At 41.8% G+C, this 26,208-nt stretch overlaps 1 protein-coding gene across 1 annotated transcript in view; it reads right to left on the bottom strand.

Annotated features, from left to right (window-relative positions):
• The window catches only part of DPY19L1 (dpy-19 like C-mannosyltransferase 1), a 519,970-nt gene that overhangs the window by 64,144 nt on the left and 429,618 nt on the right, over positions 1 to 26,208 (bottom strand). Inside the window, exons 18-19 of the mRNA XM_085607487.1 lie at positions 23,458 to 23,577; positions 13,752 to 13,926 (exon numbers count right to left, since the gene is read on the bottom strand). Of these exons, the coding sequence (XP_085463613.1) occupies positions 13,752 to 13,926; positions 23,458 to 23,577 (295 nt within the window). The remainder of the gene's footprint in view (positions 1 to 13,751; positions 13,927 to 23,457; positions 23,578 to 26,208) is intronic.

The raw sequence follows: 26,208 nt of genomic DNA, 5'->3' as shown, positions 1-26,208 counted from the left end.
GCTGGACAGTTTTCCTCTAATATCAGGAAGTATTCATAATAGGTAGATTTATTAATTAATTAAGCTACTGTTTAGAGAGTTAAATATCCTAAAACTTTGACCTTTCTTTAGCCAGAATCAAATATTTGGCGATGCTGATTAGGAATGAGAGATCCTTCCCCACAGTGCTCACATAACATCCAGAGTCATTGAGGTCTTAACTGGAGGAGCCAGAGACATAAGTGTAGGAAAGTGCCCCTTTTTGCATGGGTACCCCCCACTTTTTGGCTGACAACTAATGCAACCTGACTTGATGTGTCCTAAGTCCCTGCCAACCTGGTTCCCGGGGCCTGTGTTCTTTCCCACAACTGTACCTTTGTATCCACAATTGGCACATCCCTAGCCACAGGTAAGCCCCTTGCAAAAGGTTGTTTTGACTTTGAGTTGAAATAAAAAAGCGGATGGAGGCCTCAGAGGAAATGTCAATCGGCCAAGGCTGTGAGGGAGGGGTGGAACCGGGCCCCTGGGAGACCCAGTCCCTGGTGCCACCTGACTGAGAACCGCTGGACCAAAAGGGGTCCCTGACACAAGTAATCCAGAGGAAGGCTACCACCATTTTTTGTAATCCGTATGCACTGAGTGACAGAGGGGACCACTGACGAGAACATACCCAACCTTCTGGAGCCCTGCCTGGGCTTGAGGAAGCAAATGAGCCCTCATCAGAACTTCAAAGCAGCAGAGATGTTGGCATCATGTCCCTTGAAAAAACAGCCACGTCTGGCCAAGCAGTCCATCCCTCAACGGACCAAGCATGCCCAATCGACCGGAATGTACAGAGCTGGCCGGACCCTCCCCGGGCAGGCTGTCCTACGCTGTGATGTCAGCTTCGTGATATATTGATATATTGGGAGCAACAGCCAATAAGGAGCCAGGAAACAACAGCAATAGAGTTTTTAACCAATGGTAAGCAGCAGCTGTAATTATGCTCCATAGAGTGATTACAGCAGGTCTTGCAGACAGTGCATGCGCGCTGATGCTCGACCTAAAAATGCCTTGGGAGGCAGGGGAAGCTCTTCCTCTGTTCCTCAGGCAGAAACATTTAAAAAATAAATGCCTCTGGTGTAAACAGCAGAGAGATTTCCTGGATTTGTGCAGAGGACGGAACAGTTACATCCTCCGAGCATGGTCACTGTGGCGGAGGATGTAGCTCATGCATCCTTGAATCTGTGAGAAGCTGGCCTGGTAACTGATGTCCAATAATTTAAGTGGGCGCCTTGCACCAATCCAGACAACCATTATGATGATTTAGGAGGTCTCAGACAACCTTAGAAAGCTATCCAAGTGGTAGCTGTGCAGAGCAGCCTTCAGGCTTAGTCTTGAAGGAGTGTAAAGCAGCTTGTTTTACCAGAATACAATCTTGTAGTATATATTAAATGAAAAAGAACCACACAAAGTATTTATAAAAAAATGTATTTACTACATAACACTCTCTAGTACGTTACAGTATCTCCAACACAGAGATAGAGACAATGCACACAATACAGTAAATAGCACAAATACACAGTGGGCCCCTGGGGGGGGACCAAACCATATACTAAGAAGGTGGTATAAGAACCACGACTCGAGTCAAGACAATTTTGAGAGGAGTGAGAATTGCTGGGAACGCACAGAACCACCCAAGGTAAGTAGATAGGGACCCCCCGGAGAGCGTGTGCAGTGTGTGAACATGACTGCGTGCTCCTTACAAGTCTATGTGCAAGTCGCGGTTGGAATTTTAAAGATTTAGGACCCTTCCAAGTGGAACCTGAAAAAATCCCAAGGAAGAAAGAAGTTTGGAGAGTCACCCCACACGTGGATACCATGGTACCAAAGTTACCTATCCCAGGGAAGCCAGGGGCATAGGTGTGGTGTTGGAAACTGCTGTCAAACTCAATGGAGGACTTCAGGAAAGTGCCGCCGCTGGACGAGGAGAGAGTAGCCAGAGGAATACAAACAGATTCTTGACGAGGAGTACCGGAAAGCAGTCGGGAGTGACCAGGAGACTTGGAAGACGGATGCCCTCCGATGACGGGTGCTTCAGGAAGAATGACGGTGACCTTGAGTCTGCAGCTGCGAAGACCAGGCAATGCTGAGGACAACCAGGACCCAGATACGAACTGCCCCACAAAGGATGTCAAGTGCTGAGGGGTCGGTGTCCAGCAAAAGCACCAACAAGCCTTGGCAAATGCAAACCACGCAGGAAGTCAAGAAGGTGCACGGTTGGGACCAGCAAAGTCCAGGAGACTCACCACAAGCAAGGAAGTCAGGGCAGGCCTCGAGCAATCAGGGGTTCCCTAGGAAAACAAAAGTGATCTTCAAATGGACCCACAGGCCAAAGGCACACGAGTCGCGAGAGGACCTCATTCAGCTCACCAAAAGATGCAGGGCACGATGCACACAATATGGTGTGGCTTAAGATTCTGGTCACTGGAGGTGCTCGAGGTTCGGGCTACTTGGAGCCCGAAGATCTTCCTGCAAAGATGACAACAAGCCTTTGCAACTGCAAAGGGACGCAGGGTTTGGTTACTGCAATTCCCACAAGGACTACTGGCCTCAAACTTGGTGAGAAGGTAGAGCAGGCCTCTGGAGCTGAGGAAAACCACCACCTGTGTTGCAGAGCCCATGGATTACGGAGGAGCTCAGGATCTGCAAACCAGTCGTCTTCATTGCGGTGCCTGCGTATGCAGGGGAGTGACACCTTTATTCCAAGGGAAATTACTTTGGTTGTCCTTGATGCTTCACAGGCCTTAGTAGATACCTGTATGATGCACAGGCACAGACGATGCAGCAGATTGGAAGGGAGACAAAGTCAGCCCCAAACGAAGTCCAGTGAAGTCCAGAGCGCCCAGACGGTAGAAGTGCAGTGTTTTCAGTTCTGAATCTTTCCCCACCACAAATTTAGGGACCAACGCCCGTGTAAGCCCTTAGGTACCATAAAGAAAGGGTTAGGAAGATTCAGGGGACCCTCCCAGGGGAGGGTCTGGACAGGGGGGAGGTTACTCCAATGTCCTTTGTCCAGATTTGTGCCAGAGCGGGAGCCAACGGCTCCCGGGACTGGTTTGAACTGGACTATGCACAGGGACACCAAATGTGCCCCTCATGCAGACTTTCAGGTGCGGGCAAGCGCACCCACCCAGCCCTAATACACTAAATCCTATCTGGGAGGTGGTCACACATTCCTGTGACAGGATGCCTATTGTTCTGCCTTCCCCTGCTCGAGCTTGGCTTAGCAGCAGGAGGGCAGCAATGTGTGTCTGGTCGGCACCAAACATTTTGTGCTAGAAGGCTGGTACTGGGAACACTGAGAGCCTAACGGAGGGCTATCCTGGTGCTTTGAATGGTATGATTCCAACATGTTTGATACCAAACATGATAGGAATCATTGCAGCCGTTTTCGAGACGGTAATTGCGCGATTACGCGGTTCCCCGCTATATAGTATATGGCTGCTTCACTGACAACCCGGAAGAATGGACTCCTTAGGCTGCATGGGTGTCCTGCTCATGCAGGGGCACCCTCTCACTTAGGACCAAGCACCCAGCCCTCAGGATTGTAAAGGTCTGCTATAGGAGTGACTTGTAGGTTTTAAGTGCAGTGACCCTTAGATATAGGAAACCTATATCTTTAGTAAGTGGTGCATGCACCAATGTACACAAGCTGCAATGGCATGCCTGTAGTTCCATTTTGAATGGTCTTTCAAGGGTGGCATAATGCATGCTTCAGCCGATGGGAGACCTCTGGGGTACCTATGCCATGGGTACCATATACTAGGGACTGACACGGGTACTCCAGTAGCCAATCTGGGATGTACCTAGGTACTGAACACAACAGTTTAGGGAGAAAGCAGATAGACTGGGGTCCTGATTAGCAGGGTCCCAGTCAGATTAGTGAAAAACAGCATCACATCAAGCAAAAAGTGGGCTTAACCATAAGAAGCAGATCCTACTTTCAACAGAATCTAAATCTGTCTCAGTGTTTATCTGTAATAAAAAGGGCTATTGCCTTGGTAGTCATATTTTACCAGTGTTTATATGTTAAATCTGAAAACAGAAAAGCACATAATCTGCCTTTGACAGTTAGATAATGTGTAATATATTAGCAATCCTTACTGCACTTTCTTTCCTCTAACAGTCACTTTTTTCTCAGAGCACAGGGATTTATTTCCTACACAGACAAGTACACGAAGTCAGCCAGATGTAAGAAACTACAGTTCATCAAAGTCACACTTCGAAAGAACATGAAGGGGCCAATTCACAAACCTATTTTTAAGAGCCAGAATGTATGCGTTTATGTATATGATGTACATACCACTAACCTGAAAGAATGGAGGAGTGTAATACAGAAACCTGGGAAACGAGGGGGGGGGGGGGGACAAAAGATTTGAGGTACTGGGGGTGCATGGCAGTAGTGTGGGATCGATGTTTACAGTAATGAATTGGGCAGCATACGGAAAAGGGAAATGGAGGACAACGAAAATTGAGTTAGGTGAGTAAACTCCAGATGCAAACCGGTGATCGTCTGTTTTTCTTTTACTTTGAGTAGATTTTCATCAGAATACTAATGTTACTCCAAACTTCGTCCTGTGGATTATCCATACGAAAGACAAAGCACAGTAGTAGTACTTGTTGGGAAAATGCCCATCTGCACACCAAACATTTTAATTATTCCTCGCCCGGAAAGGAAAATCTTGCTTACCTAGAACAATTACTTTGCAGCTTGCAGTGTTAGATTCACATGCTATGTACACTCCTGCTATCTAGTGTTTCGGAACAGATTTTTTTTTATTTGTTTTTCTACTAAAAAGAGGTTTTGATCACAGTGTGACTCATGATGCCTCCCCTGAAACCCACAATGCACACGGTCACAGATTTGGGGAGGTACATATTATACAATTATATGGAACCCAGAGTTCATTTTATTTATGCTAAAAATATAAAGACATCCATGGAGGCTTCTGGATTGGCAATGTATTGTACAGTGTCATTTGCATAAAGGAGTATCTTGTTATTTCATCTCAAGTCCCATTACAATCCTTTTACACTGGGGTCACTACACTCCTTGGTATTAGGATACGCCTCTTTATACAAAACGATTGTCCTACCAAAGAAGTTGCATATTCTGTACAGCACAACATTCATGGTAACAGAGTGAAGTATTGTGAAGCTCAATTTTGTTCTATGTGCACTGTATGGCACAGACGCATTGGCCAATTTTGATTGCCCTTAACATGGCGTTCCTCCCTGCGAGTGCTGCGCCAGAATTCGCACCCGCAATCCAGTCACTGTTTCCCCCTCTATCAGTAAGCCATTCACTGGCACGCTCGCCAAGCCCTGGTCACGAGCCACACGCTGGCCCAGGAGAGTGCCTTCCTCCACTGGACACATACTTCGGTTGGGCTCTTCTCTTCTGCCTACGTGAGCGCTAATTTCTGCGGGTTCTACCCTCTCCACAGCACTATGGTTCCCTGGATTTCCATGGTACAGAACCTGCTCACACGAGCTTCTATTGTTTAAGGCTCTCAACCTCAACCCAGTGGTTCCCAGCATTAACCACAGCATTCTACTATGCAATAGGTGAGTTCCACTCCTCCTTGCAGATATGCTCCTTCTGCGCCCTAATTATACACCCCCTTGGGAGTTTCTAAGTTTAATTAGGGACACTCTGGATGCCCTAGGATCCTTTCTCCTATCCTATTGAAGGGTCCACTGAAGCCAGAATTGACTCCTGCTCCTCTGTTGGCCCAGGCAAGTCTCCCTTCCATTTAACTTGATATTAACATCAGACAGGCCCGTTTGTGCTCTTCTCTGATGACTAATTTACAGATATAGGGCGGGGGTGGGGGGGGGGGGGTAGGGGGCAGGTAACGCCCCGTCCTGCTGAGGACCTCACATTGCCAGAGGTTGAAAAGCCGTCGACAATACAATAGACCTAAAAAGGCTCTGTTCCCTATATTGCAACAGTAATTTAGAGGAGTCATATGTTTTTTATGTGTGATGAGCAAATCTTTTTGCTTTTTTATCACCTATCCCCCCCGTACTTCTCTTCACCTATGTGTGAGCAATGGATCTTTTTACTTAAAACACAATTGCATAATAATGAAAAAAGAGTGCAATGATTGAATACATTGCTATATAGTATTGATTGCCTGCATTCTTCTTCCTTGCCTTGGGCAATTGATTTTGTATCTTTAATGATGAGAGACATAATGTTATTTTATTGTGATTAATGTCCCAGCAAAACACTGTTTTTCTATATATAGCATTACTGCAGGTTGTCTAAGGTTTTGGAGTTTACCCTTGTTCATAACACTGACCACTTTTAGAAAGTTGGAATTTTCTTACTTTAGCCATTTGGTGCCTGTTGTTGGTCTCTCATCAATCTGGGGTGGGTGACAGCTGGACTTTGTGTATTCCCCCTAAACAGCCACACACAGTGGGAGCTTAGGTGTGACTTGATGGGCCATCCTGGGAAGATGGGAGGGATGGCCTGGACCCAACATCACTTAAACTTGAATAGGCTGTGTCCTGTCCCAATGCAAAAGGCTACATACCCCTCTGAAGTTAGTCTGGAACCAGGGCAGGAAGGGATTTTGCTGCTTTGCTTAGGATCACTTGGAGTCTTTGGAATAAGAAGAGCAGAGCCTTGGGTAGTGACATTTTGTAAACTATAGAGGAAACATGAGAAGGATGATGGTGGACCGTAGCTTTTTTTTGGAAACCTATCATGGGAGAAGCAGCAAAGACTTTGCATTGGATCTGTGCTCGTAGGTGGGGATCTTAGAGTGTCCAAGTACAAAAGCTCTTGCCTTTCTTGGTGGTGCCCTATTCTTGAAGAGAGTGAGTGGTGAAGATGGTAAAGGGAATCCTCATACACTTTTGAGAGAAGAATAAAAAGAGGGTCATGTAGATGATGACGGCGACAACCAATGAAAGATACACAAACTCAAACCCTAGTGACTTGGGAGAAGGAAATGAGCAATGCACTAATTAGAAAGAAAAAATTGGGCTTCTGAAACAGCTATAGGGAGCGAGAGTGAAGGCTTCAACGTGACTCCTGCCCCAAGAAGGAAAGTAAAGAAGGTGGGAAGAACATCAATACTCCTACACATTACATTCTAGAAAAAATGTTAAAATAAACACCCTTGGAGCAGACATTACTGTAGATTATATGAATACACCACCATCAGTTATGAGAATGACAAATGCTGACACTAAAGTTGACCAAAAACCGTAAGATAACAATTTCAAATAAACGGATGGTATCCTACAGCCTCATGTTTTATATTATAAAAAGTGAAACTGTAGGCCTTTTTAACTCCCCTGCTCCCTTAATCCTGTCCTCCCCTATCGATTTAACTCCTTGTACTGACGCCCTCCTATTCACCCTGGCCTTATGGATACATTTTAACCAGAACACACGGTTAGAGTCATTTATCACTTTTAATGCAACAACTATATTACAAACTGTGCAACTGTGAAAATCTGTTTGCACATTCACCTACAATTGCAAAGTTACAGATTAACATCCCGATAATCAGAAAACGGCACTAATACACCCCTTAATGATGAAACTCCTGAATTAATGCTTCTTCTCCCTCAACAAGACCATCAAGTTTGCCTCACAACAGTAAAAAAACCTATTTATATACTCAGCACCGTTGCTCTCAAAACACTAAGCTTCAATAAGTATTGATACATGTGTGTAAAGCAATACACTGTATATAATCGTCCAACCAATCCGAACAGCTCCATTGTTACACCTCATCTGCGCTCATTGTAATTGAATAGATTTTCTTAGGAATTATGTAAAATTCTTTTACGAAATGTAATAGTCAGCGACAAACAGATATTAAGATGAAGGGGGTGTGATATTACTAACCAAAGAAAAGGCTGAGAATAAACATGCTCAAAATTGCAGTCCTTAAAATGTGTACGGAAAATATTTGGAAAATAGAAAAAAGGCCCACAGGACTACAAGTCACCAGTTTCTTCTTAGTTAGTTTCCTATAGTTTCAATGTGGTACGAAATGTACCCTCACATGCATATGTTTAGTGTTCAATAATTTTTATTGGCATTCAAATAACCAAAGTACAGTACAAAGATGCATAGGCCTTGCGTCCAACAAGATGTATTCATAGTACAAAATAATTAATTGTATTACAGTACATAGCATACAATCTGTGCAATAGTACATCATCTTACCAAAGGATAACATAATGCAGAAATCATGTAAGACAGACACAATTTGTGCAGAAAAATAAATAAAGAAATCCCATAAAGCAGTAAGTTGTAGGGTTGTGTGCCTTTAATAATTCCTTATAATAGAGCTAACTGAAGTAAGACAAGTGAAAATCTGAGAACATGTCTAAAGATGGCAAGGAATGTAGCAAGGTGTATCACCCAACCTGGTCATGCAAACAATGAATGTATAAGAGAATACACTACCTAGAACACTCTCTCTCAGAGTTAAGAAGAGATCTCATTGATCAAGAGGATCACAACAGTTGCAACAATCTGCCCATTTTTGGTCTGCCTGAGGACACTGAAAAGTCTGGTAGTTTGGTTATTGACTTTCTAATATTCTCACATACATATGTTTTATGTTGCCTATGTCCAAGTCTCAAAAGCTGGTAATTCAGTACAAGTAATACAGTGGCCTAAGGCATACATAAAGAGAAAATCAAAAGCAGACACATACAGTAAGTATATAAGAACCTTTTCTATGAACTATATTGTGCTAAAGCAATGCGTCATTAAAGAAAATGTTGTGATGAAAGGAAAGAAACACTGCACTCAGGGACAAAAAGGAACACGTAAGGAATTAATGAAGAGTGGAAAACAAAAATATTAATAGAACCAGGTGGAAAATGTCTCAGTGCGCTCTGGTGGAGGGTTGACATTAGGCCTGGACGGAGGTCGCGGAGTTCAGTGACAAAAATACTCAGCGGAGTTCCACAAGCAGCTAAGTGCGGCACGTATTACAGTTCACGCTGACCTTCCTGCCGCTCGGGTAGAAAGTCTACCTGAGCATCAACTCCTGCTCGCCAACTTACTGTTAGCCAGCGCGACCAGGGAAAAAACTCCACTCCGCGAAGTGGAGTTCTCTGCACTTCGCAAGCTCTGTGGAGTGCAGAAAACTCCAAGAACTTCGAATCCTCAGCGAACGGAGCGGAGTTCACTGCCCAGGCCTAGTTGACATCAGCTGTGCAAAACCTGAATCTCCTCTATTATGTCATGCAGAACAAAAAGTGCCATACTGTATGTTTGATATATGTTGATGATGTTACAAATCACATGAGGATACATTACTGAATGGGCTTATTGTGATTGAGGGTTTTGAATCAGTCTTATTGTGAATGTTAATATGTGAATGAGGATATACAAGGACGTAGCACCAATACTCATGAAAAAGATTAGCCTTTGAATCTGCAGAGTACCAATATAAAGTGTCTTATATCTTTCTTGTTTAGGTGGGTCAGGCAGTATCTGGCAGATTGTAATAAACAGTGAGAGACAGTGCCTCTTTTTGAGTGGTAGCCCACATTTTGTGGACTGATGCTACTGGGTTTTGAACTCCACATATTAGGGTGCTTCTGCCAAGTCCCCAGTGTATGTTCTCTACCCCTAAAACATGGTAAAGACTGTCAATACCTAATTGGCATATTTTACTTTCCAGTAAGGCCTTTGTGTATGGTGCAAGAAAATTCACTGTATGTCATAGAAAGTTAAATGTCACCTGTGGACTGGAGCACCCATTGTGGTGTTGTCTAAGCTGGCAAGCAAAACATGGCTTCAGGCCTAAATGTGTAGGCTGACTGCTGTAGCTTTTACACCAGTCACATAAATCTTTTGACAGGAAGAAATCCCACTTTTAAATAATGTATTCGTCGCCTGTTATTAAGTCTTCGAGCTACAAGACCGGTGACTAGAAGTTTGAAAGGGGAACATATAAGAATTTAGTTTTACTGCTCCTACAGTGACTAACCCCAAAAAGTGAATTGCACTGGAAAGGCTGTAGCTGATTCTATGAAAAAACAAGCATTTGCAATGCAATAGGTCTCGCGTTTGCCAGTTTGAGCTATTGCCATTGTAAATGACTATGCTTTTTATATATGTGTTGTTTTTCAAAACCGATAAATAAAATGACATTGTTATGTACAGTGCCAATCACTTTAAACTATTGCAAATGCGAGACCTATTGCATTGTGGGATTGGAAATTTTCAAAATTAACGTTACTTCAAACTTGTAAATAAATAAAATGCATGTCTATGCTAGTTGTTTAAAACTTTTTTTTCGAATGGATCATTTTTTCAGCATGGAGTTATTTATTACAGTGAAAGCTACTGTTAGTGCACACTATCGAGAGAACATTTACTTGCTGTTTTGAGCTTCATCTACATGTTAAACCGGAGCATTTGAAATAAATTATTCCACATCTATACGTTGCTATGACATTATAACTTTTTATATATCTATGCGATCTGGTTCAGGCCACATCACGCCACAAACCAGAAGTTGCTGGAAAAAAAGAAGAAATGAGCAGAGGCAAGTACGGATATGGGTTATACAGCACCAACCCCTGCATCTGTTACACAGCCTAATATGCTGCCATGAACCCGAAGGAGTACGCAGTGACATGGCTCATATCTTTGGGAGTCCTGAACTCCCCCAAAAAGACCATATGCGACCCAGAGTAATTCCTGAAGTCATTACTCAGAAACGGAGTAGTGTTGTGCAAGCTCGTCAATAGATTGGTTCCAGGATCAGCGGAAAAGGTAAACAAAAGGCAAAGCACAAGTTTTCGTTCTCACTTGGCTGCGCAGGTTGTATAAGGTGGGGGTTGTCTGTCCTGGGGCACCTCGGTCAGACAGAGGTGGACGCTGTTCTAAGTAGATTAACTTTATCCAGCTAGTTAAGAAATGAGTGGCTAGGTAGGAAACAACGACGCAAGAGGGCGTCTTCTTAGTGCTGCTTTTTTAAAATATTCTAATATAAGAGTGGTCTGGCTAGGCGTTGAACTTATCAGTTTTCTCAATACCAACACTGTCTAGTTTGCTGATTGTTGTGTTCATCTGTATTTGTGTGAACACAGCTTCGCCGAACGCCGGGCCGCATTAAAAAAAATAATCATTGACCTTGCGACCGGAGGTCCTGAAGCGATGGAAAACAACAGCTGGCATTTTCGAGCTTGGGAGGGCTGATTGTTTTTTAAAATAAATACAGTTTGGACAATGGAAAGCGTGGTCAACGTGAACCTGCGCTGCGCTGAGTCTGGAAACACAAGGAGAAGATAGTAGTGCCCGAAGGAAGACATGAACATTGTAAGTGTAAAAACACAGTACTTAGTCCGTGCTGAATCGGAGTTAACCGGAAATGTAAAGGAGGGACACAGAGGAGCAACTGCCCATTAGCAACCAAGGATTTGTAAAGGACGTGGATAGCAATGGGCAAGAAATGGGCGGAGTCCAACTTCCAAAGCATATACAATAGGTCGCAAAGCAACAGCGCAAGCCTGTTTTCCTCGACCTAACGAGCTAAAGTGCAGTTAATGTGCTATTTTTAAATCCTTGGTTTGGAATAAGCTACAGAGATGGCTCCACTAGTGTTTTTTATATTTATGAAACATCTAATTTAATGGTGAAGTTGGACTTTTTATAAATTGTCAGAATAAGTAACTTTTAAAAAGTTATACGATCCCTGCCTGAAGACCCTGAAAGCTAATGAGCATTAGCCTCCCTGCAGCTGGTTTGTCAGTACTTCTTTGATGAGGTGTGAAATACACTCAGAGCACAGACAGCGGCTTGGGTCTGGCATGATGGCTCGGATGTGACATAGCTTAACCCAAGAAGGGCAGTTAAGGAGGGACCAAGAACCTCACTAACTTAAAAACTAGATACAGGAAGCCAGGAGAAGAGGGGTCTTTTTATCCCTCAATAATCCATAGCGTCCTTGCTTTAGTTTTAGTGGAGGAAGGAGATGGCCTTAGAACCAGTTTGGAGGGTTGAGTGAGAGGGGACTGCTTATTACTTTAGACAGACTCCTAGTTGTGCCACAAGCTCCCTTCAGTAGAAGAAAGCGCATGCCACGATGGATTTTACTGAGAATGATGGAACGTGGGGTCGTTTGCAGTGAGGTAAAGAGGAGATGCTGCACAAAAGTGAACGTTTATTCTTGGGAACATGGACTCTAACAATCAGTTGAGTAACTACATGTGTGGCTACAAGGACATCAAATGTCAAGAGGCCTTTTACCTGAAGTGACCAGTTAGAAATGGACCTGGACTGAATCTTGCTGGTGGCCTCTGGTTTACTGCGTCCTGTCCTCTAAGTGTCGTCTTGAGGTACCGAGAGTCTTAGAAGTGATTAAAAGGGATTGCAACAAAAAGCCTGAAAAGTCAAGACTTGGAACATTTTGGGAATTCCAAGATCTGTTGAGCTTCACTGAAGACTAGCGGTAAAGGTGTTTGATTTCGAGAGGACTTTGTTGGATACAGCTTTAGGCTTTCCCCTCTGGAATATTTTCAGTTTAAAAAAAGAGATTAATTCCGATGGTAGAAATCTTAATAGGGCTAAGGAGCAAACTCTGCCCGCCGAGAGGACTTCAGTGGCAGCAAAATATGAAATTTCCCACTCTGAGCTTTTCCTACCAAAACCAACATCTTGGGTAGAATCTTATCCAGCACCAATCTGGCTTCAGGAAGACTTTGTGGATACAGCATTTATTAACCAGGCCCAACTGAAGGATTTTGGCTTCCATGAAAAGGACTAAGTCAGAAGGTAAAAAGTTTAACCGGGTTGACTTGCTTGGTGTATTCGACCTCTGCTCCATAATTGCACCTACATCACATTCAGCCACGAAACTTTAATTTTGATTGGTGCATTACTTTTGGTTGGCATGTTTTGCATTAAAGTGTTAACATTTTATATCTTCTCTCCCTGTCCTTGGATTTAGTGGTTTTGGTTCCATTTTTCGTAAAAATGATTTCTTAATTTTTAGAAATTGTGTCATAGTAACTAGGGGTTGAGACCAGGTTTAATTTTAGGAAACTGTGTGTTTTGCCTGCTGGGATTTTGGAACTTAGTACATGGGTAGGACTCATATCCTTCTCAATTATTAACCCATTTTCTTACAAATTAATTCTCAGACAAAGTTGTTTGGACATCAGAAATAAAAAATTATTTTATGTTTATGATCTAACCAATTCTCCTGCTGTGGTTAACGTGTCGCCAATTATATCAGTCCTCTACTTAGGCATTAGTAAGGCACCCACAAATTTGTACGGTTTAATGAGGTTACCCAGGTCCCTTTGGAGAGTAAGTAAGCATTCAAATGGTATGTCCTTTTGAGAAGAGAATCATTCAATGATAAACAAGATTCACAAAGGATTCCTTAAGGTTCAGTGCAGCTGCTAATCTTTTGATGTGCAGGCAAAAAGAAGAAACAGATTTATGATTAAATCAGCAGTCACGTCTTATGGTTAGGAGTGGATCTATCAGTGCTTTATGTATGCTGCTCCTTCTTGACATTACTATGAGATAAGGAGGAGGTGGGCTCAAGTGTGAGGTACTGTGAAGTGTAGGCCATGAGAGGAGAAAACAATGTTTACTGGGATCTTCACCTAGAGACAAGCAAAATGTAGAGTGTGAGAAAATATTTCGAGACAAGACTGAAAAGGCCTCTGAGTAGAATTAAAAATACAAGGGATAAACAATTAAGAAAGCCGTATTAACTTACTTGGTTTGGTATTAAATGTTATCCATTCTAATAATTCTTCCTGAGGCACATTGCTAAATTCTCCCATGATGCTCCACTGGCTTCGGAGATTTGCTACTCCTTGTATGGACATTGACACCAATATAAGAAAGACAAAAAACTGGTGTCTAATTTTGCTGGGGAACCATCTAAACATCTGAAAAAAGAAAATGTCCAAAACTTAATTTGACAGAAAATCAAATATTAAAGTACTAGTCAAGAAAATGGAAACCAGACTATGAGTCTACATTAGTTACACAGGATTTCTTTTGTGTTAACTGGGCCCCTCATTACCATTGTTATTACCAACAGTATATTTATTAATATTCAGGCCAATTTTAGGTACACCAGTTCTAATCACTCCCACATTAATGATTTTCAGGGTGCTTGATAGTACTGAATTGAATGATTTGTTGAGGAGGAGGTATGTTTTTTATTTTTGGCCATGGCATTAGCTCACCTCTGCATCACTTATTTATAATATGGAAACCCCTTTGTATAACCTGAAAGCGCAAAAGAAAACTAGCATGGGACTCAGGATATGGACCCCCATTACCACCTGGCTGGAGAATCAGTAGGAGAATGGAGGGTAGCCTTTCAGCCGAGGCCTTCTCGGGGGCGAGCCTGGTTCGCCTTTAGGGAATTGTATCTCACACTTGCACTTTATGTGGTTGGATTTATTGCGTACGTTAGAAATATTTGTAAATTTGCTGCTGGATATCGATGTTTATTTTAAGGCTTCATGATGAATTTTTGCTCAGATCTTGTTAACTTATCAAAATATATTAGAATACAACTATCATTAATTCCGATTATATGAGAAGATGTATTTTTATTTGTTATTATTCTTTTTACCATGATATCGCATTATAAATGTACACAGCAGTTAATGCAATAAATTATACAAACGTCATAAGTTACCAAGGTTTATTTTAGTGCCAGTTACTAGGCCCACAACTAAGTGAGGAGGAGAAAACACGTCCAGCCACCACCAGATCCAACCGCTTCAACCACCCATTCAACATGACATTGCAAATGACATAGCCATAATTTCATTACAAGTCCATTCCAATAATGACATGCCAAATACCTATCCATAACAGCATAAAGCAACAAGTACCGATACCACACAAAAATATTTAGATTAATACATACCTTATTTTTAAATGAACTTACTTGAATATATTAGAACAAGAGTTTCGATGGGTGCACCAAAGTGCTGAGATCTGTCCCGCCATAAAGCTTGGGGACAGAGTGGGATGGTAGAAAGAATTACAATGAAGGATGTGGGGACCTTCCCTTCTTTGGTTGCTTCCCTGATTTCTGTTAGTTTTGGGGCAGCAAGCCCACCAGTCACAGGCTAAGAATGTCCTCGGACTAGCATAAAATACAAAACCACAATCCCCTGATTTCAAGGCAGGTGTGACCCACTGCTCGGATGCACCTTTTTTGCAGGTACACCAACACTTTCTTTCGGCTGAGCACTGTGCAGGAAACCAGAGGCCAATTTTGAAGTGGATGAATGAAAGATCCAGGGACAGCAGATTGCAGCTGATAAAATAAGCAACACAAGAGGTGGATGCAATATATAAATTACCTGTAAATTAAATATCCAAGGAGTAAAAGTTATTTGGAAATAGTGAGGTTCCAATAGTTTAAAAACAGGCAATCTTTTTAATGCTTTGTCTAAAATGTTAGGGTTTTATTACACGGGACTGTATCATTATAAGTTTGATGTGCGAGTCCCTGCCCTCCCCCTCTTGTGTATTAGGGTATGCATAAATGCTGGAAGACAGTGGTAAAGAGTGTCATATAGACGGATACTGGCATTTTGTGAGCAGGACTGTATTTTCAATCTGTGCAGGGAATATGGATGACATTAGCCTAAAGTCCTCACATCTCTGCGAAGGGCCATGTGCAGAGGGTTAACATGCTTGGTGACAATCTCCATGCTGTTGCCCTTGCTCCTTCCCAATTTGGGCATAGAAACAAACAGGGGAAATGCCATAACTCACATGGAAGAATAAACACCTAGAGGCTGTCCCAGTGGGCTGGCCAAGGAGTCTGACCCAGCACCCCATTCTATTCATGCTTTTCTGCAGGCTCATCTAACATATAAATGACACTCCAGCTGAGGACATAAAACTTTCCAGTGGGAAGGTGTGGCATCAGTCCAACTGCGATCATGTTTTGGAAACCTGTAGAGACCTTTGTTGGCTCTCCATTGAACAGCTAACCCAGTCCATGTGTCTATGTATAAAACGCAGGGTCTTCTTCAACAACGAAAAGACAGAACTTTCGAAGACTCTTCACATTTACACTTCTAGATGTAATATGTGGTCTGCGACGCACTCCATTTTGCAAGCTACTCATTTCTATAAAGAGTGCATTGGAACGTGCTTCTCTGGCCCCTTGACCCCAAAGTTTGGAACTAGGGTCACCTCCTTTTCTGTGGGGTCTCTTAGCCCATTTCACTTTTGTTAACCCCTTTGTCCTGGTTGACAAAACCTCCACATATATCGCCCATTTTCCTCTAGTCACTGTCCTGTTCCCTCAGTCCTAGGAAACTAAAGTCTGGTGGAAGTGTGCCTAACTATAAAAAAACAAATACATTTTAATTCCAGCCACAAGGTACAGTTATCTTTATCAGACCAGTTACCTTTTTTCTAAAGAGTAGCGAGGCTGGATATGTGCGTTATAATATGTCATCTGTGCTAGAGGGCAGGCATTTTGAAATAACACTCGAAATAGTGTTATGGTCATGGATCTCAATCTTGGCTCGTGTAGAGTAGGAAGTCCATCTCTATGAATGTACTAATCACATTTGATAAGGCACGATCAGAATTAGGATATACAATCTTCAGACCAGATGAGTGACGATGAACAACAGAGTTGCCTTGGAGTCAATGAAGGTCTCTCAGAAAGGGCAGAGCATGCCCTTGTAAACATGGAGAGCAGCGACTAAAGGTTCAAACAAGGATAGTTATGGTCCAAGAATAAGACAACTCTAGAACCCACTCTAGATATGATAGGCACTGTGGTACAGTCCCGAAATCTTCCTTCAATAGAAAATATTTATTGACATAAAAGAAGAGCTGACAGGCGACAGAAAAAGTAATGATGTTCATATATGTGTTTTTATAAATAAACCAGAGTCCATGGTAATCCCCAGAGACACATCCATGATTTATAGTATATTACCTCTGGTGTGTTCAGCCTTAAGGTGTGCCAGCTCATTCAGTCCTCAATGCACGCCAGTTCATTTACCAATGCCTAACATCCTTTATGGAAAAGACGCTCATATATATTAGAGAGCTACGAGCAAGCTAAATGCAATGATGTTCCGTCTGCTAACCAGAATTCCCCAAAAACCGAGAACCCCTTGGCCCATTCTCCTGGGGTAAGCTGTCGGCCTTTACCCTCAGCTGTAGGCCTTTACCCCATGAGGGTAAAGGCCTACAGCTAGTAGTCCTAGTCTCTTGATATACTTTGGTAAAAAAAAAATGTTGTTTACAGATTTTTATTTTTGATTTGTGTTTTAGTATCATTAGAGAAGTAATTTAGTTTGGGTAGACATTACTAATTCAGACTGAATTTTTCTGGACGCCATTTTTAAAAATGACGGATGTGTTACAGTGATGATATAATATTTCAGGAACCATGGGACATATATACCTAATTTTGCAGTCAAAACATAGGTTTTGGTGGTCACGTAGTCTTACAGAGAAATAAAATAACTCCTCAAACCACCCTTCTGCCATTTTCCAAAATGGCGGCTCTATAATGATGTGTTTTAGCCATCATATTGGTGATTTATTTTAATATTGTTTTTGTTTCAGGTTTTCCGTTGATTCAAATTTATAAATATGAGCTAAGCAGGTGGTAGCAGGGGATCTTTACCTCCTGACAGTGTTGCTAACTACATAATCTGACGACTCCTTCAACAAAGAAAAATGTGTCATATGCCAAACCAATCCGAAAGAAAAACTAACATCAACTGCAGCTGGAAAAAAGAGAGTTCTAGATGCTGCAGAAATACGGACAAGATGACGTTCTCAAAAGATTGAGACTGATAGGTTAAGAAGATTAAATATTTTATCATTGTAACAACAGGTACTACAAGTCGGATACAACGGAAAAAAGCCTGGAAAACATTTGTCAAAAAGCAGAAACCAGTGAATCACAAGAATCTGAGTATTTTGAGAAGCAATTAAAACCAAACCCAATGCCCATCCACTGAAAGATGAATGGCTACTCCTCGTCCACCTCCAACAGCTGATCAGAAAGCAAAGGATTTGCAATGTGTTATCTGTGGTTTGGCCAGAACAAGGGTCAAATGGACTGACAAAAGTACAGAGTATGCGAGTCTTAAAGAGAAAACATGTTTTTATCTGTAGCTAGTTTCTTCCAAGATGAAGTTTTCAGCCAAGCAGCAAATCTAAACAGAAAGGTAAAAATATTTGTAGCGGATTTGTATGCCCACCCGAACTACATGAGTGCATACATTTGAAAATATCTAAGTACAATGAGCTTCCAGCAGCAAGGTGAGAATATACAATACCATAATTCGTTTTTGTCAGTCTAACAAAAAGAATGAGACACTTATGGTGTTCTCAGCTGATTAGACTCCTGAAGTTCTTGCTACCAAAATAAGATCCCAAGATGCAGTACAATCAGCAGGAACCATTTTAAGAAATGTCTGAAAGATTTAGATTTTTGACTTAATGACAAATTTTGTGATGCCCCAGAGCTCTGCAAACAATGAGAGTCAACAAGAATGCCTTATTTTGTCTTAACGTTTTTTTTACATAATTGTCAACATTGATGAAACTGTATTAATCTATAATCATGAAATTAAGATTTTCTGGTGAGAATGTACAATTAAATAATGTGTTTTTGTCAGTCCAACAAAAAGAATGAGACACTTGTGGTGTTCTCAGCTGATTTGACTCCTGAAGTTCAAAAAGTTCTAATGACACAGTATGGAGCATGAACTTGTTAGCAGCTCATGCTGTAAAATCGTGTGAATCCAATAGCACCCCACTTCCAAAGTTACTTTACCAGGAAAGGAGTTACATTTGCTGCTCTTGATAATTTTGATTTTGAAGACAGCTCTTCTTTGTCTGGAACATCCAGCACACATGATACTGCCATGGTGCTTTTTCAAGACTGTACCAGTGAAATAGCTGCTGGAAAACAAGCTGCAGGTATAAACAAACAAAGTTGCTAACTTATAACCCAACTGTCTTCCCAACATGTGCAAAATCACTACAAGCCATCCACATGTTCCAGTCTACCAGAAAGTTTCAAAATGGCTGAGGACATGGATCTACCTGATGCTGCGGACCGCAACGCCAATTTAACTGAATTTATCATATCGCTTATTCAGAGTGGACTGAAAAGCCAGTTCCTCTGTGGGCTGGAATTCATGCTCTGATATCCCAGCATACTGTCCCACTGAAGAAGGATGGGTTTTTACGAGTAATACCATCTCCGGTCATAAACTATGCAACTATATACACAGCTCTAAAAAATATCCAATATGTGCCTACTCAGCTTGAAGACCAGCCTATCCTGCCAATTTTCTGTGATGACGGTGTTTTCTGTATTGTAGCTGACATTTATATGAGTAATCCAGTAGAATTTGATGATCTTTATCCAATGATTGGCATTTTCCACATGACAAAAGCTGCGACGCTATGTGCAGGAAGTTATCTCAGTGGATGTGGCATGGACGATGCACTTATTGATGCTGAAAGTTTTGGAATTAAAGCTGTCCAGTAAGTATTGAGCGGATCTCATTATGTTAGTTTGTTACAATGTATGCTCATTATATCTGAGGCTATAGAAACATTGCGTTGGAATGATTTCTGGAACAAGAATGTCAAAATAGGTTTTGCATATCTTATCTCAGAAGTAAACAAGGCACAGGTTGCACTTCATTCAAAAGACATAAGGCAAAGAAAGGCAATGTTCAATACACACATTTTAAAATCAGAAAACCTGAAAAAACAAGTTCATAGAGTTGGTCAAAGAATATGAAGAAAAATCTGAACTTTGCAAGTTCTGGGGAAATGTTTTACACATGATGGCTGTAGTGAAAAACTTGGTACATGCTTTCGGGATGGTGCTTGGGAGATGCACCTGATGACTGTGGAGTCACTGATTACTGTGTTTCGCGAATTCATTTGCATAAACGACCTGAGACATGGGTCCTGGTATTTGGAAAGACTGAAGAAGTTAGAGGTTGAAAAACCATACCTCTACAGAAAATGTATCCAAAGACATTTTGTTGTGAGAGACAGAGAGGGAAGGTTTAATGCTGTGGCTCCAGATAACATAGAAAAGCTCCAAGGGAGACAGACAGACATGTAAAAGTGAATATGATGCTCAATGGCAGCTAGTTTACCATGAGGTCTTTTCTATTTGCAATGTTTTCAGAGAGATGACAAATTCAAAATGAATGGACCATCGTGAACTGTTTCTCGCCATGAACTTGATGGAAGAGAGGGGAGCTTTTTAATTAACATGTTGACAGCATTCTTAATTTCATGCAGCAGCAAGGAACCCCCTTTGAAATGACTGAGCCTGTACGACTACACAACTTCGAGACCAAACATATGTGGATAACAATATAAAAATATGTTTACCAGATGGCCCTGGATCAAAACTATCGCAGAACTCAAGCAGGAGAGATTTCTATTGAAAGAGAGAAAGCTGTTTGACATAATCACTAAAGCGAAACTTACATGCTTTAATTGCCATAGTAAGAGTTTCATCCAACCATTCACTAAAAACAGGTCACAAAAAAAACAACTTTTGCGAGCACATAGAGAGATCGATGTAGCAAGAGAAAGGGGTGAATTTATCAAGGACATTCTGTTGCATGATCTTCTTCCAACAAACACATTATTTGATGGAGATGCTGCAACCAAACCAGTGAAGCAGAAACTGGTACAAGAACTAAAAAAAGAAAGTTGACCTTCAATTCGAAAAGGAGTCCTCATTGAAAACTGCTGGAGAGGTCGTTCATACTGTGCAACATATCAGTCTTTCTCTTATTGCATACGTTGTGATGTTTCATCAATGGCCTTGTTGGTAAAGCAACAATTGATTCATGTCATGTTGGTCTATGATTTATATACAATACAGTCTATTTTTATATAATTCTGTGTGGAGTCTCTTTTGTGGTGTATTCATTGTGTTGATGGTGTGTGTGTTGTGCAAACGCTTTACACACTGCCTCTTGAGATAAGCCTGACTGCTCTGTGCCAAGCTACCGGGTGAGCACAGGTTATCTTTGGTGTGTAACTTACTTGACCTGACTAGATTTGTGGGTTCTGCCTGGCTTAGGTACATACCCTTTCCAACCAGAAACCCTATTTCTAACATTTCCCTAAACTACAACAATGCCCCATGGACCTAGCAGTCTCATTGTCCTTTTTAAGTTGATGCAGTGTGTCATCGACAGTGCTGCCGAATAGCTGTTCTCTGTTGGAAGTGGTATTTCTGATATGGGCTTTTACCTCTGGGTTGAACCCTGAGATTCTTAGCCATGAATAACAGTGTAGTGTAATACCGGTCATCCTTTGCCAGCTTGCTGTGTCCGCTGCATCGAATGCCGATTTCAGGCATGCATTTGCCATATTCTTGCCCTCTTCAGCAAGGTTTGCAGTTCTCTTCTTGTATTGCTCAGGCAGGTGCTTCATGAGCTCTGCCATCTCCTGCCAGTGCTGGTAAGCATGGCTGTTTAGGAGGATGTTTGAATTTGCAATATGCTACTGACTGGCTGTGCTACTTTCAAATTTCCTGCCAGAGGTCCATCTTTTACTCTCCTTGTCAGGAGGTGGCCAAGATGTAGAGGGGATGTCGACCCTCTTCCTTGCTGTAGAGGTGATGATAAGTTGATGTAGGCCAGGTCTTCTGCGGAGTATTTGTAATTTTTCTCCGCTCTTGGAGTCACTGTTCTACATGTGTTGGGCTCCTTAAATGCCTCAATACCTTGGTCCAGGACACTAAGCAACATTGGTAGGAACTAATTCCATGCCTGGGATGGTATCAGAGTTTCCAGCAGGAAACATGCCTGCAACTTTTCCTCCTCAAGCTGCACTCCATTCTCGTCTGCAGCCTGTTTATGACACAATTGTATATTCCAGTGACATCTGGAGGAAAAGACCTCAATGGGTAATAGTCAACTCCTTCCTCAAGGGAGTCCATCTCAACCTCATGCCACTGAGTTTCTGCGTACTCTGTGTCTTTTGACCCCTGAAAAATACCTAGTCCTTCCTGTTTTTCTTCCTCCTCATTGAAGGTTTGTTCTTCCTCTTCCCAAGGTGCAGGGGTAATAAGAGGTATTTTTTCAATGTCCTTCTCGGCCTGGTCTTTCGGGATCAAAGTGTTTTGAGGTATTCTAAATTCCTTTAAGGATATGTCGAAATCCTTTGTCTTCAGCATCAAGGGGGCCATTTCGGTCTAGAGGCGCCGCTTTTTCCTCTCGTCCTCCACCAAGCGTTCTTCCAGGTCGAGGGTTGACGTTGCTTTTCGTCAATGATGTATCGGTCATTGAGCTTCTCGTCTCATCTCGAGGTTTTTCTTGCTTCGACGTCGAAGCGTCTTGACCTCCTTTGTCTTTCAACAAGTGCATCTTCTTGGGAGACCATCCTCCTGCAGCCTCTTATCTTTCTTGGTTGCCTCTCCCTCGACTTCAATGATTCTCGGGTTGGATGTTTCCTTTTCTGTCCCTTCGCGATGTTTTCCTCCTCGCCGCTTGACAGCCTCAGGTCTCTCAGGGATAGTGTTGTTTTTGGTCCCTGCATGGTGTAGTGTGCCAGCTTCTTCTTGCCCCTCAGCATTTTCAACTTGAACCTGCTCCATGCGTTCCAGTCGATGCTTCGATTGGCTGGCAGAGCTTGCAGACCTGGTGTTGGTCCTTCTGCGCGAACTTGTGGTGGCAATTCAGGCAGAGTCATCTCCCTCATGACTATCAGGCAGTCCCATGTCCGGGCATTCTCAAAACCATCCAATAAAACGTCCCCTTTACTCCAAGGATCTCCTCTGGTACCTCATCTTCTTAAAATTTCGACAACTTCTTCGGCAAACTTCTTATGAACTTTTTTCTTCCTCGTGTTGGAGAACCTTTAGCGAAGAATCCAGACCCAATGGTACAACAAAAGAATCTGAAGATGGCAACCAAGAGTTGAAGCTTCCAAGGGAAGGCGTACAATGTCACAGGAAACACCAAATGGGGAATCTATCAACTCCCAACAACAAAAATAGAAGAACTACAAAAAAGTGGAAAATTCCAGACACAACCACTAGATTGTGGAATAATGCACAGCATGTGAATCCAGAAAAGATTCACGCTGCAAAACTGACAATTTCTTCTTTAGGTTTCATCATCATATATTAAAGGAGGAAAGTTGTGTGAAACAATCAAATGTAATGCCTCAGATTCCCTGCACGCTCTGTTCATATTTACAAACAATGCATGTGATGACAGTGTATACTGTACTTTATATTTAATCTGTCATACTGTATTTGCAGCATTTATTTGAATTGTAATGAACCGATAGACAAAAAAAATATTTGTTTTCAGTCTGCCATTATAAACTGTATGTATATATTTTACAAACGCTAAGTTTAAAACCAAAAGCATGTTGCATTTACAAACTTCAAAACAATATCTTACCTGTCTGGAACATATCAAAGAAGACATAAGGCACATGTGAGGTGTTAAAAACAGCTTCAATCGCATGATAAAAATAGCAAGCATAGCATATGCTATCAGTTGCAATGCGTGAAACACCAGCTGCAGAAGATACAAAAAAAAAAAAAAGACCATCAATGCCATCAACAAACATTTGTCATAATTTATCTAGAAAGAGCAAATGGGAACAAACACTTAAACATAAAATCTGTGCGTTAGCAGTGTGATATATTTGCATGAATTTCCAAAAAGTAATTAGAATACCTGAATGCTATTGCCATTAATTAACTTTTTGGGAATATTTTAATAACTTTCATGAGGTCTCACTTGCAGAAAGCTCTAGTTGTCTGATGTCCAAACACCTCTTGTGTACAAAAGCAATATTTATAGTGGACTTTGGATCAGTAAATTGCTTATCATTGGTTTGCTTTCTAGTTAATCTAATTTGCTTGCTTTTAATTCAATGGCTTGCCTTACTTTCCTTGTGTTAATTTCACCACTTGGGCAAAGGTCCTTTACCATACTTTAGACTGGACTTGTATCCTTTCACTGTTTACGTTCAGGGAACGACTCGTGTGTGGTGCTTCAGCCTTCACATTTCTGCCCCTCCACAATCTCCATGTTGTTCATGCACCGGCTTGTTTTTTTTTTATAACACCCCCCCGGCAACCTCCCTCTGTTGCTCCCTCTGCTGATCTCCTGTGCTGATCTTTGCTTACCGAAGCCAGGCAGTGGTGTTTACTTGTTCTGTCCACCTGCCCCTGCCCTCAGTTTCTCCCAAGACCCACACGGTACTGTTTAAAAAAAAAACTGTATTCCTATTGCTTTAAGGTCAAAGTAATTTTCTTTGCATATTTATGTCACAACGTGCACTGATCTATTTTTAGAATTAAATATGAATATCATTTTCTTATTAATCTAGAGTGCCCCTTATTTCCTACACGCTTGCACATTTCCTGCATCCTGCAGTAAAGCGCAGCCTTGCTTTCGATGTAGGCAATCAGAAGCGGGATTTTAATAAATTAAAGTCAGTAGTGGGCTTAGGTATCTCTTGCTTCAAGGAAACCTCACATTTTGCCCATGAGATGATCCTGCCACCTATTCATTAGATATGTTTTACTGAAAGTGATACGTTTCTGTCACATGTATATACCCCGTAGGTTTGTATAAAGAGGTAAATGTATATTTATAAACTATTCTAATTTCCATGCCTTTTAATAGTCCTTGCTCCAACTGGCAATTTCTGGGAAAGAACTCTGGTCAGTTGAAATTACTATTGTCTCTTGATTATCAGCTGTGCTATTCACTGTGTTTGCATTGAACGCACATTTGACTTTTTGACTTCCTAACATGTTGTGCTTTCTATTACACTGATGGTGCACTGGCCACCAGATCCACTCTGCAAGCAGTAGACAGATGAGAGCTGTTTTGGACTCCAGGTGATGACCCGCAAGAGGGAAGGTAGATGTTTCTTCTAGAGAGCTGTGGTACAGCACGTCTCATCACTGGACCTGTGGAATTGGCTAGATGTGTGAGCACGATTAAGCTAAAAGTTTAGGTAAAGACTAACTGTGATTACCGGATATTTGTTTTCTTGCTTGCTTTGCATGGCCTGCATTGTTAAACATTCCTAAATATGTTGTTTAAAAAAAATTAGTGGGTACATAAAAGTGTGCGCATAATTGTCAAATGGATAAGCCACAACAGGGAAAACAAGTACATTGCTTAGGTAGGACTGGGATAGGCCCTGAGAAGGGAAAACATGTTTGAGTGTGAGTCCATGGTTTTGAGTGAGTTAGCTCTAGAAACAGCGTGATAACAGGTAAGAAATACATGAGTGCCACGTCCTGAAACACAGACTCTAGAATGATGAATGTGTGTGAGAAAGAGGCCCTCTAATCTAGGTAACCAACCCCTCCACAAACCTCTTTGGGTGTGGACTGATGGTTTATAGAATGCAAGGGGATTTTTGGGTGTGATTGCGCAATATCTTCCTTTCCCCCACCACAAAATTAGTTAGGAGAACTATAAGTAAAGGAGCACTATCCCATTATTTTCCATCTCTTTTCCTACCCTCCCTGCATGGGATGAGTTGTGGGCCCAAGGCAGCCAGACCCTACTCTTGTTACCTAGGTGCAAGTGAATAATAAGGCATAGATATGAAGGGGCCCAAAAATCGAAATGTAGCTTTAGTGCTCGGTGCACCTCACCCCTGCTAACCGGTAGTAAAGTGCCTATGCTCTCTCTTTTCAAACATTGGAATTGGCAATTACCCTAATTGACATATATTCAACTTATTTACAAGTGCCTAGTATATAGGACAACGCCTACACATGGTCTGTAAATTACATGCCACTAGTGGACCGCATCACCTATAGTGTCATCCACTACTATGGCGGTGCAAAGATGGCTTCAGACCTACCAGTGTGGCCTGACTGAAGCAGCCTTTAAACTGCAATTTGATCTGTCAAAATAAACCCTTTTGACAGGTCTAAACTTACCTTTTTTTGAAATATTAATAAGTCACCCTGTATTAGGCTTTATAACCCATAAAGGCAGGGTGTAGTTTATTTAAAAGTAGAATATGCAGAAAGTTAATGTTGAACATGCTGTTACAGTGACTAACACCTAAAAGCAATTTTCACTGTACCAAAGCTGGCTGTTCCATAGGGAAACACTGGGATACAGGGCTCGAAAAATCTACTCACTCGCTCGCATTTGTGAGCCTAATTC

The sequence above is a fragment of the Triturus cristatus genome, chromosome 5_2 (genome assembly GCF_964204655.1).
Source record: "Triturus cristatus chromosome 5_2, aTriCri1.1, whole genome shotgun sequence".
In the NCBI taxonomy this organism is placed as follows: domain Eukaryota; kingdom Metazoa; phylum Chordata; class Amphibia; order Caudata; family Salamandridae; genus Triturus; species Triturus cristatus.
This window is presented reverse-complemented; position numbering and strand designations above follow the sequence as displayed.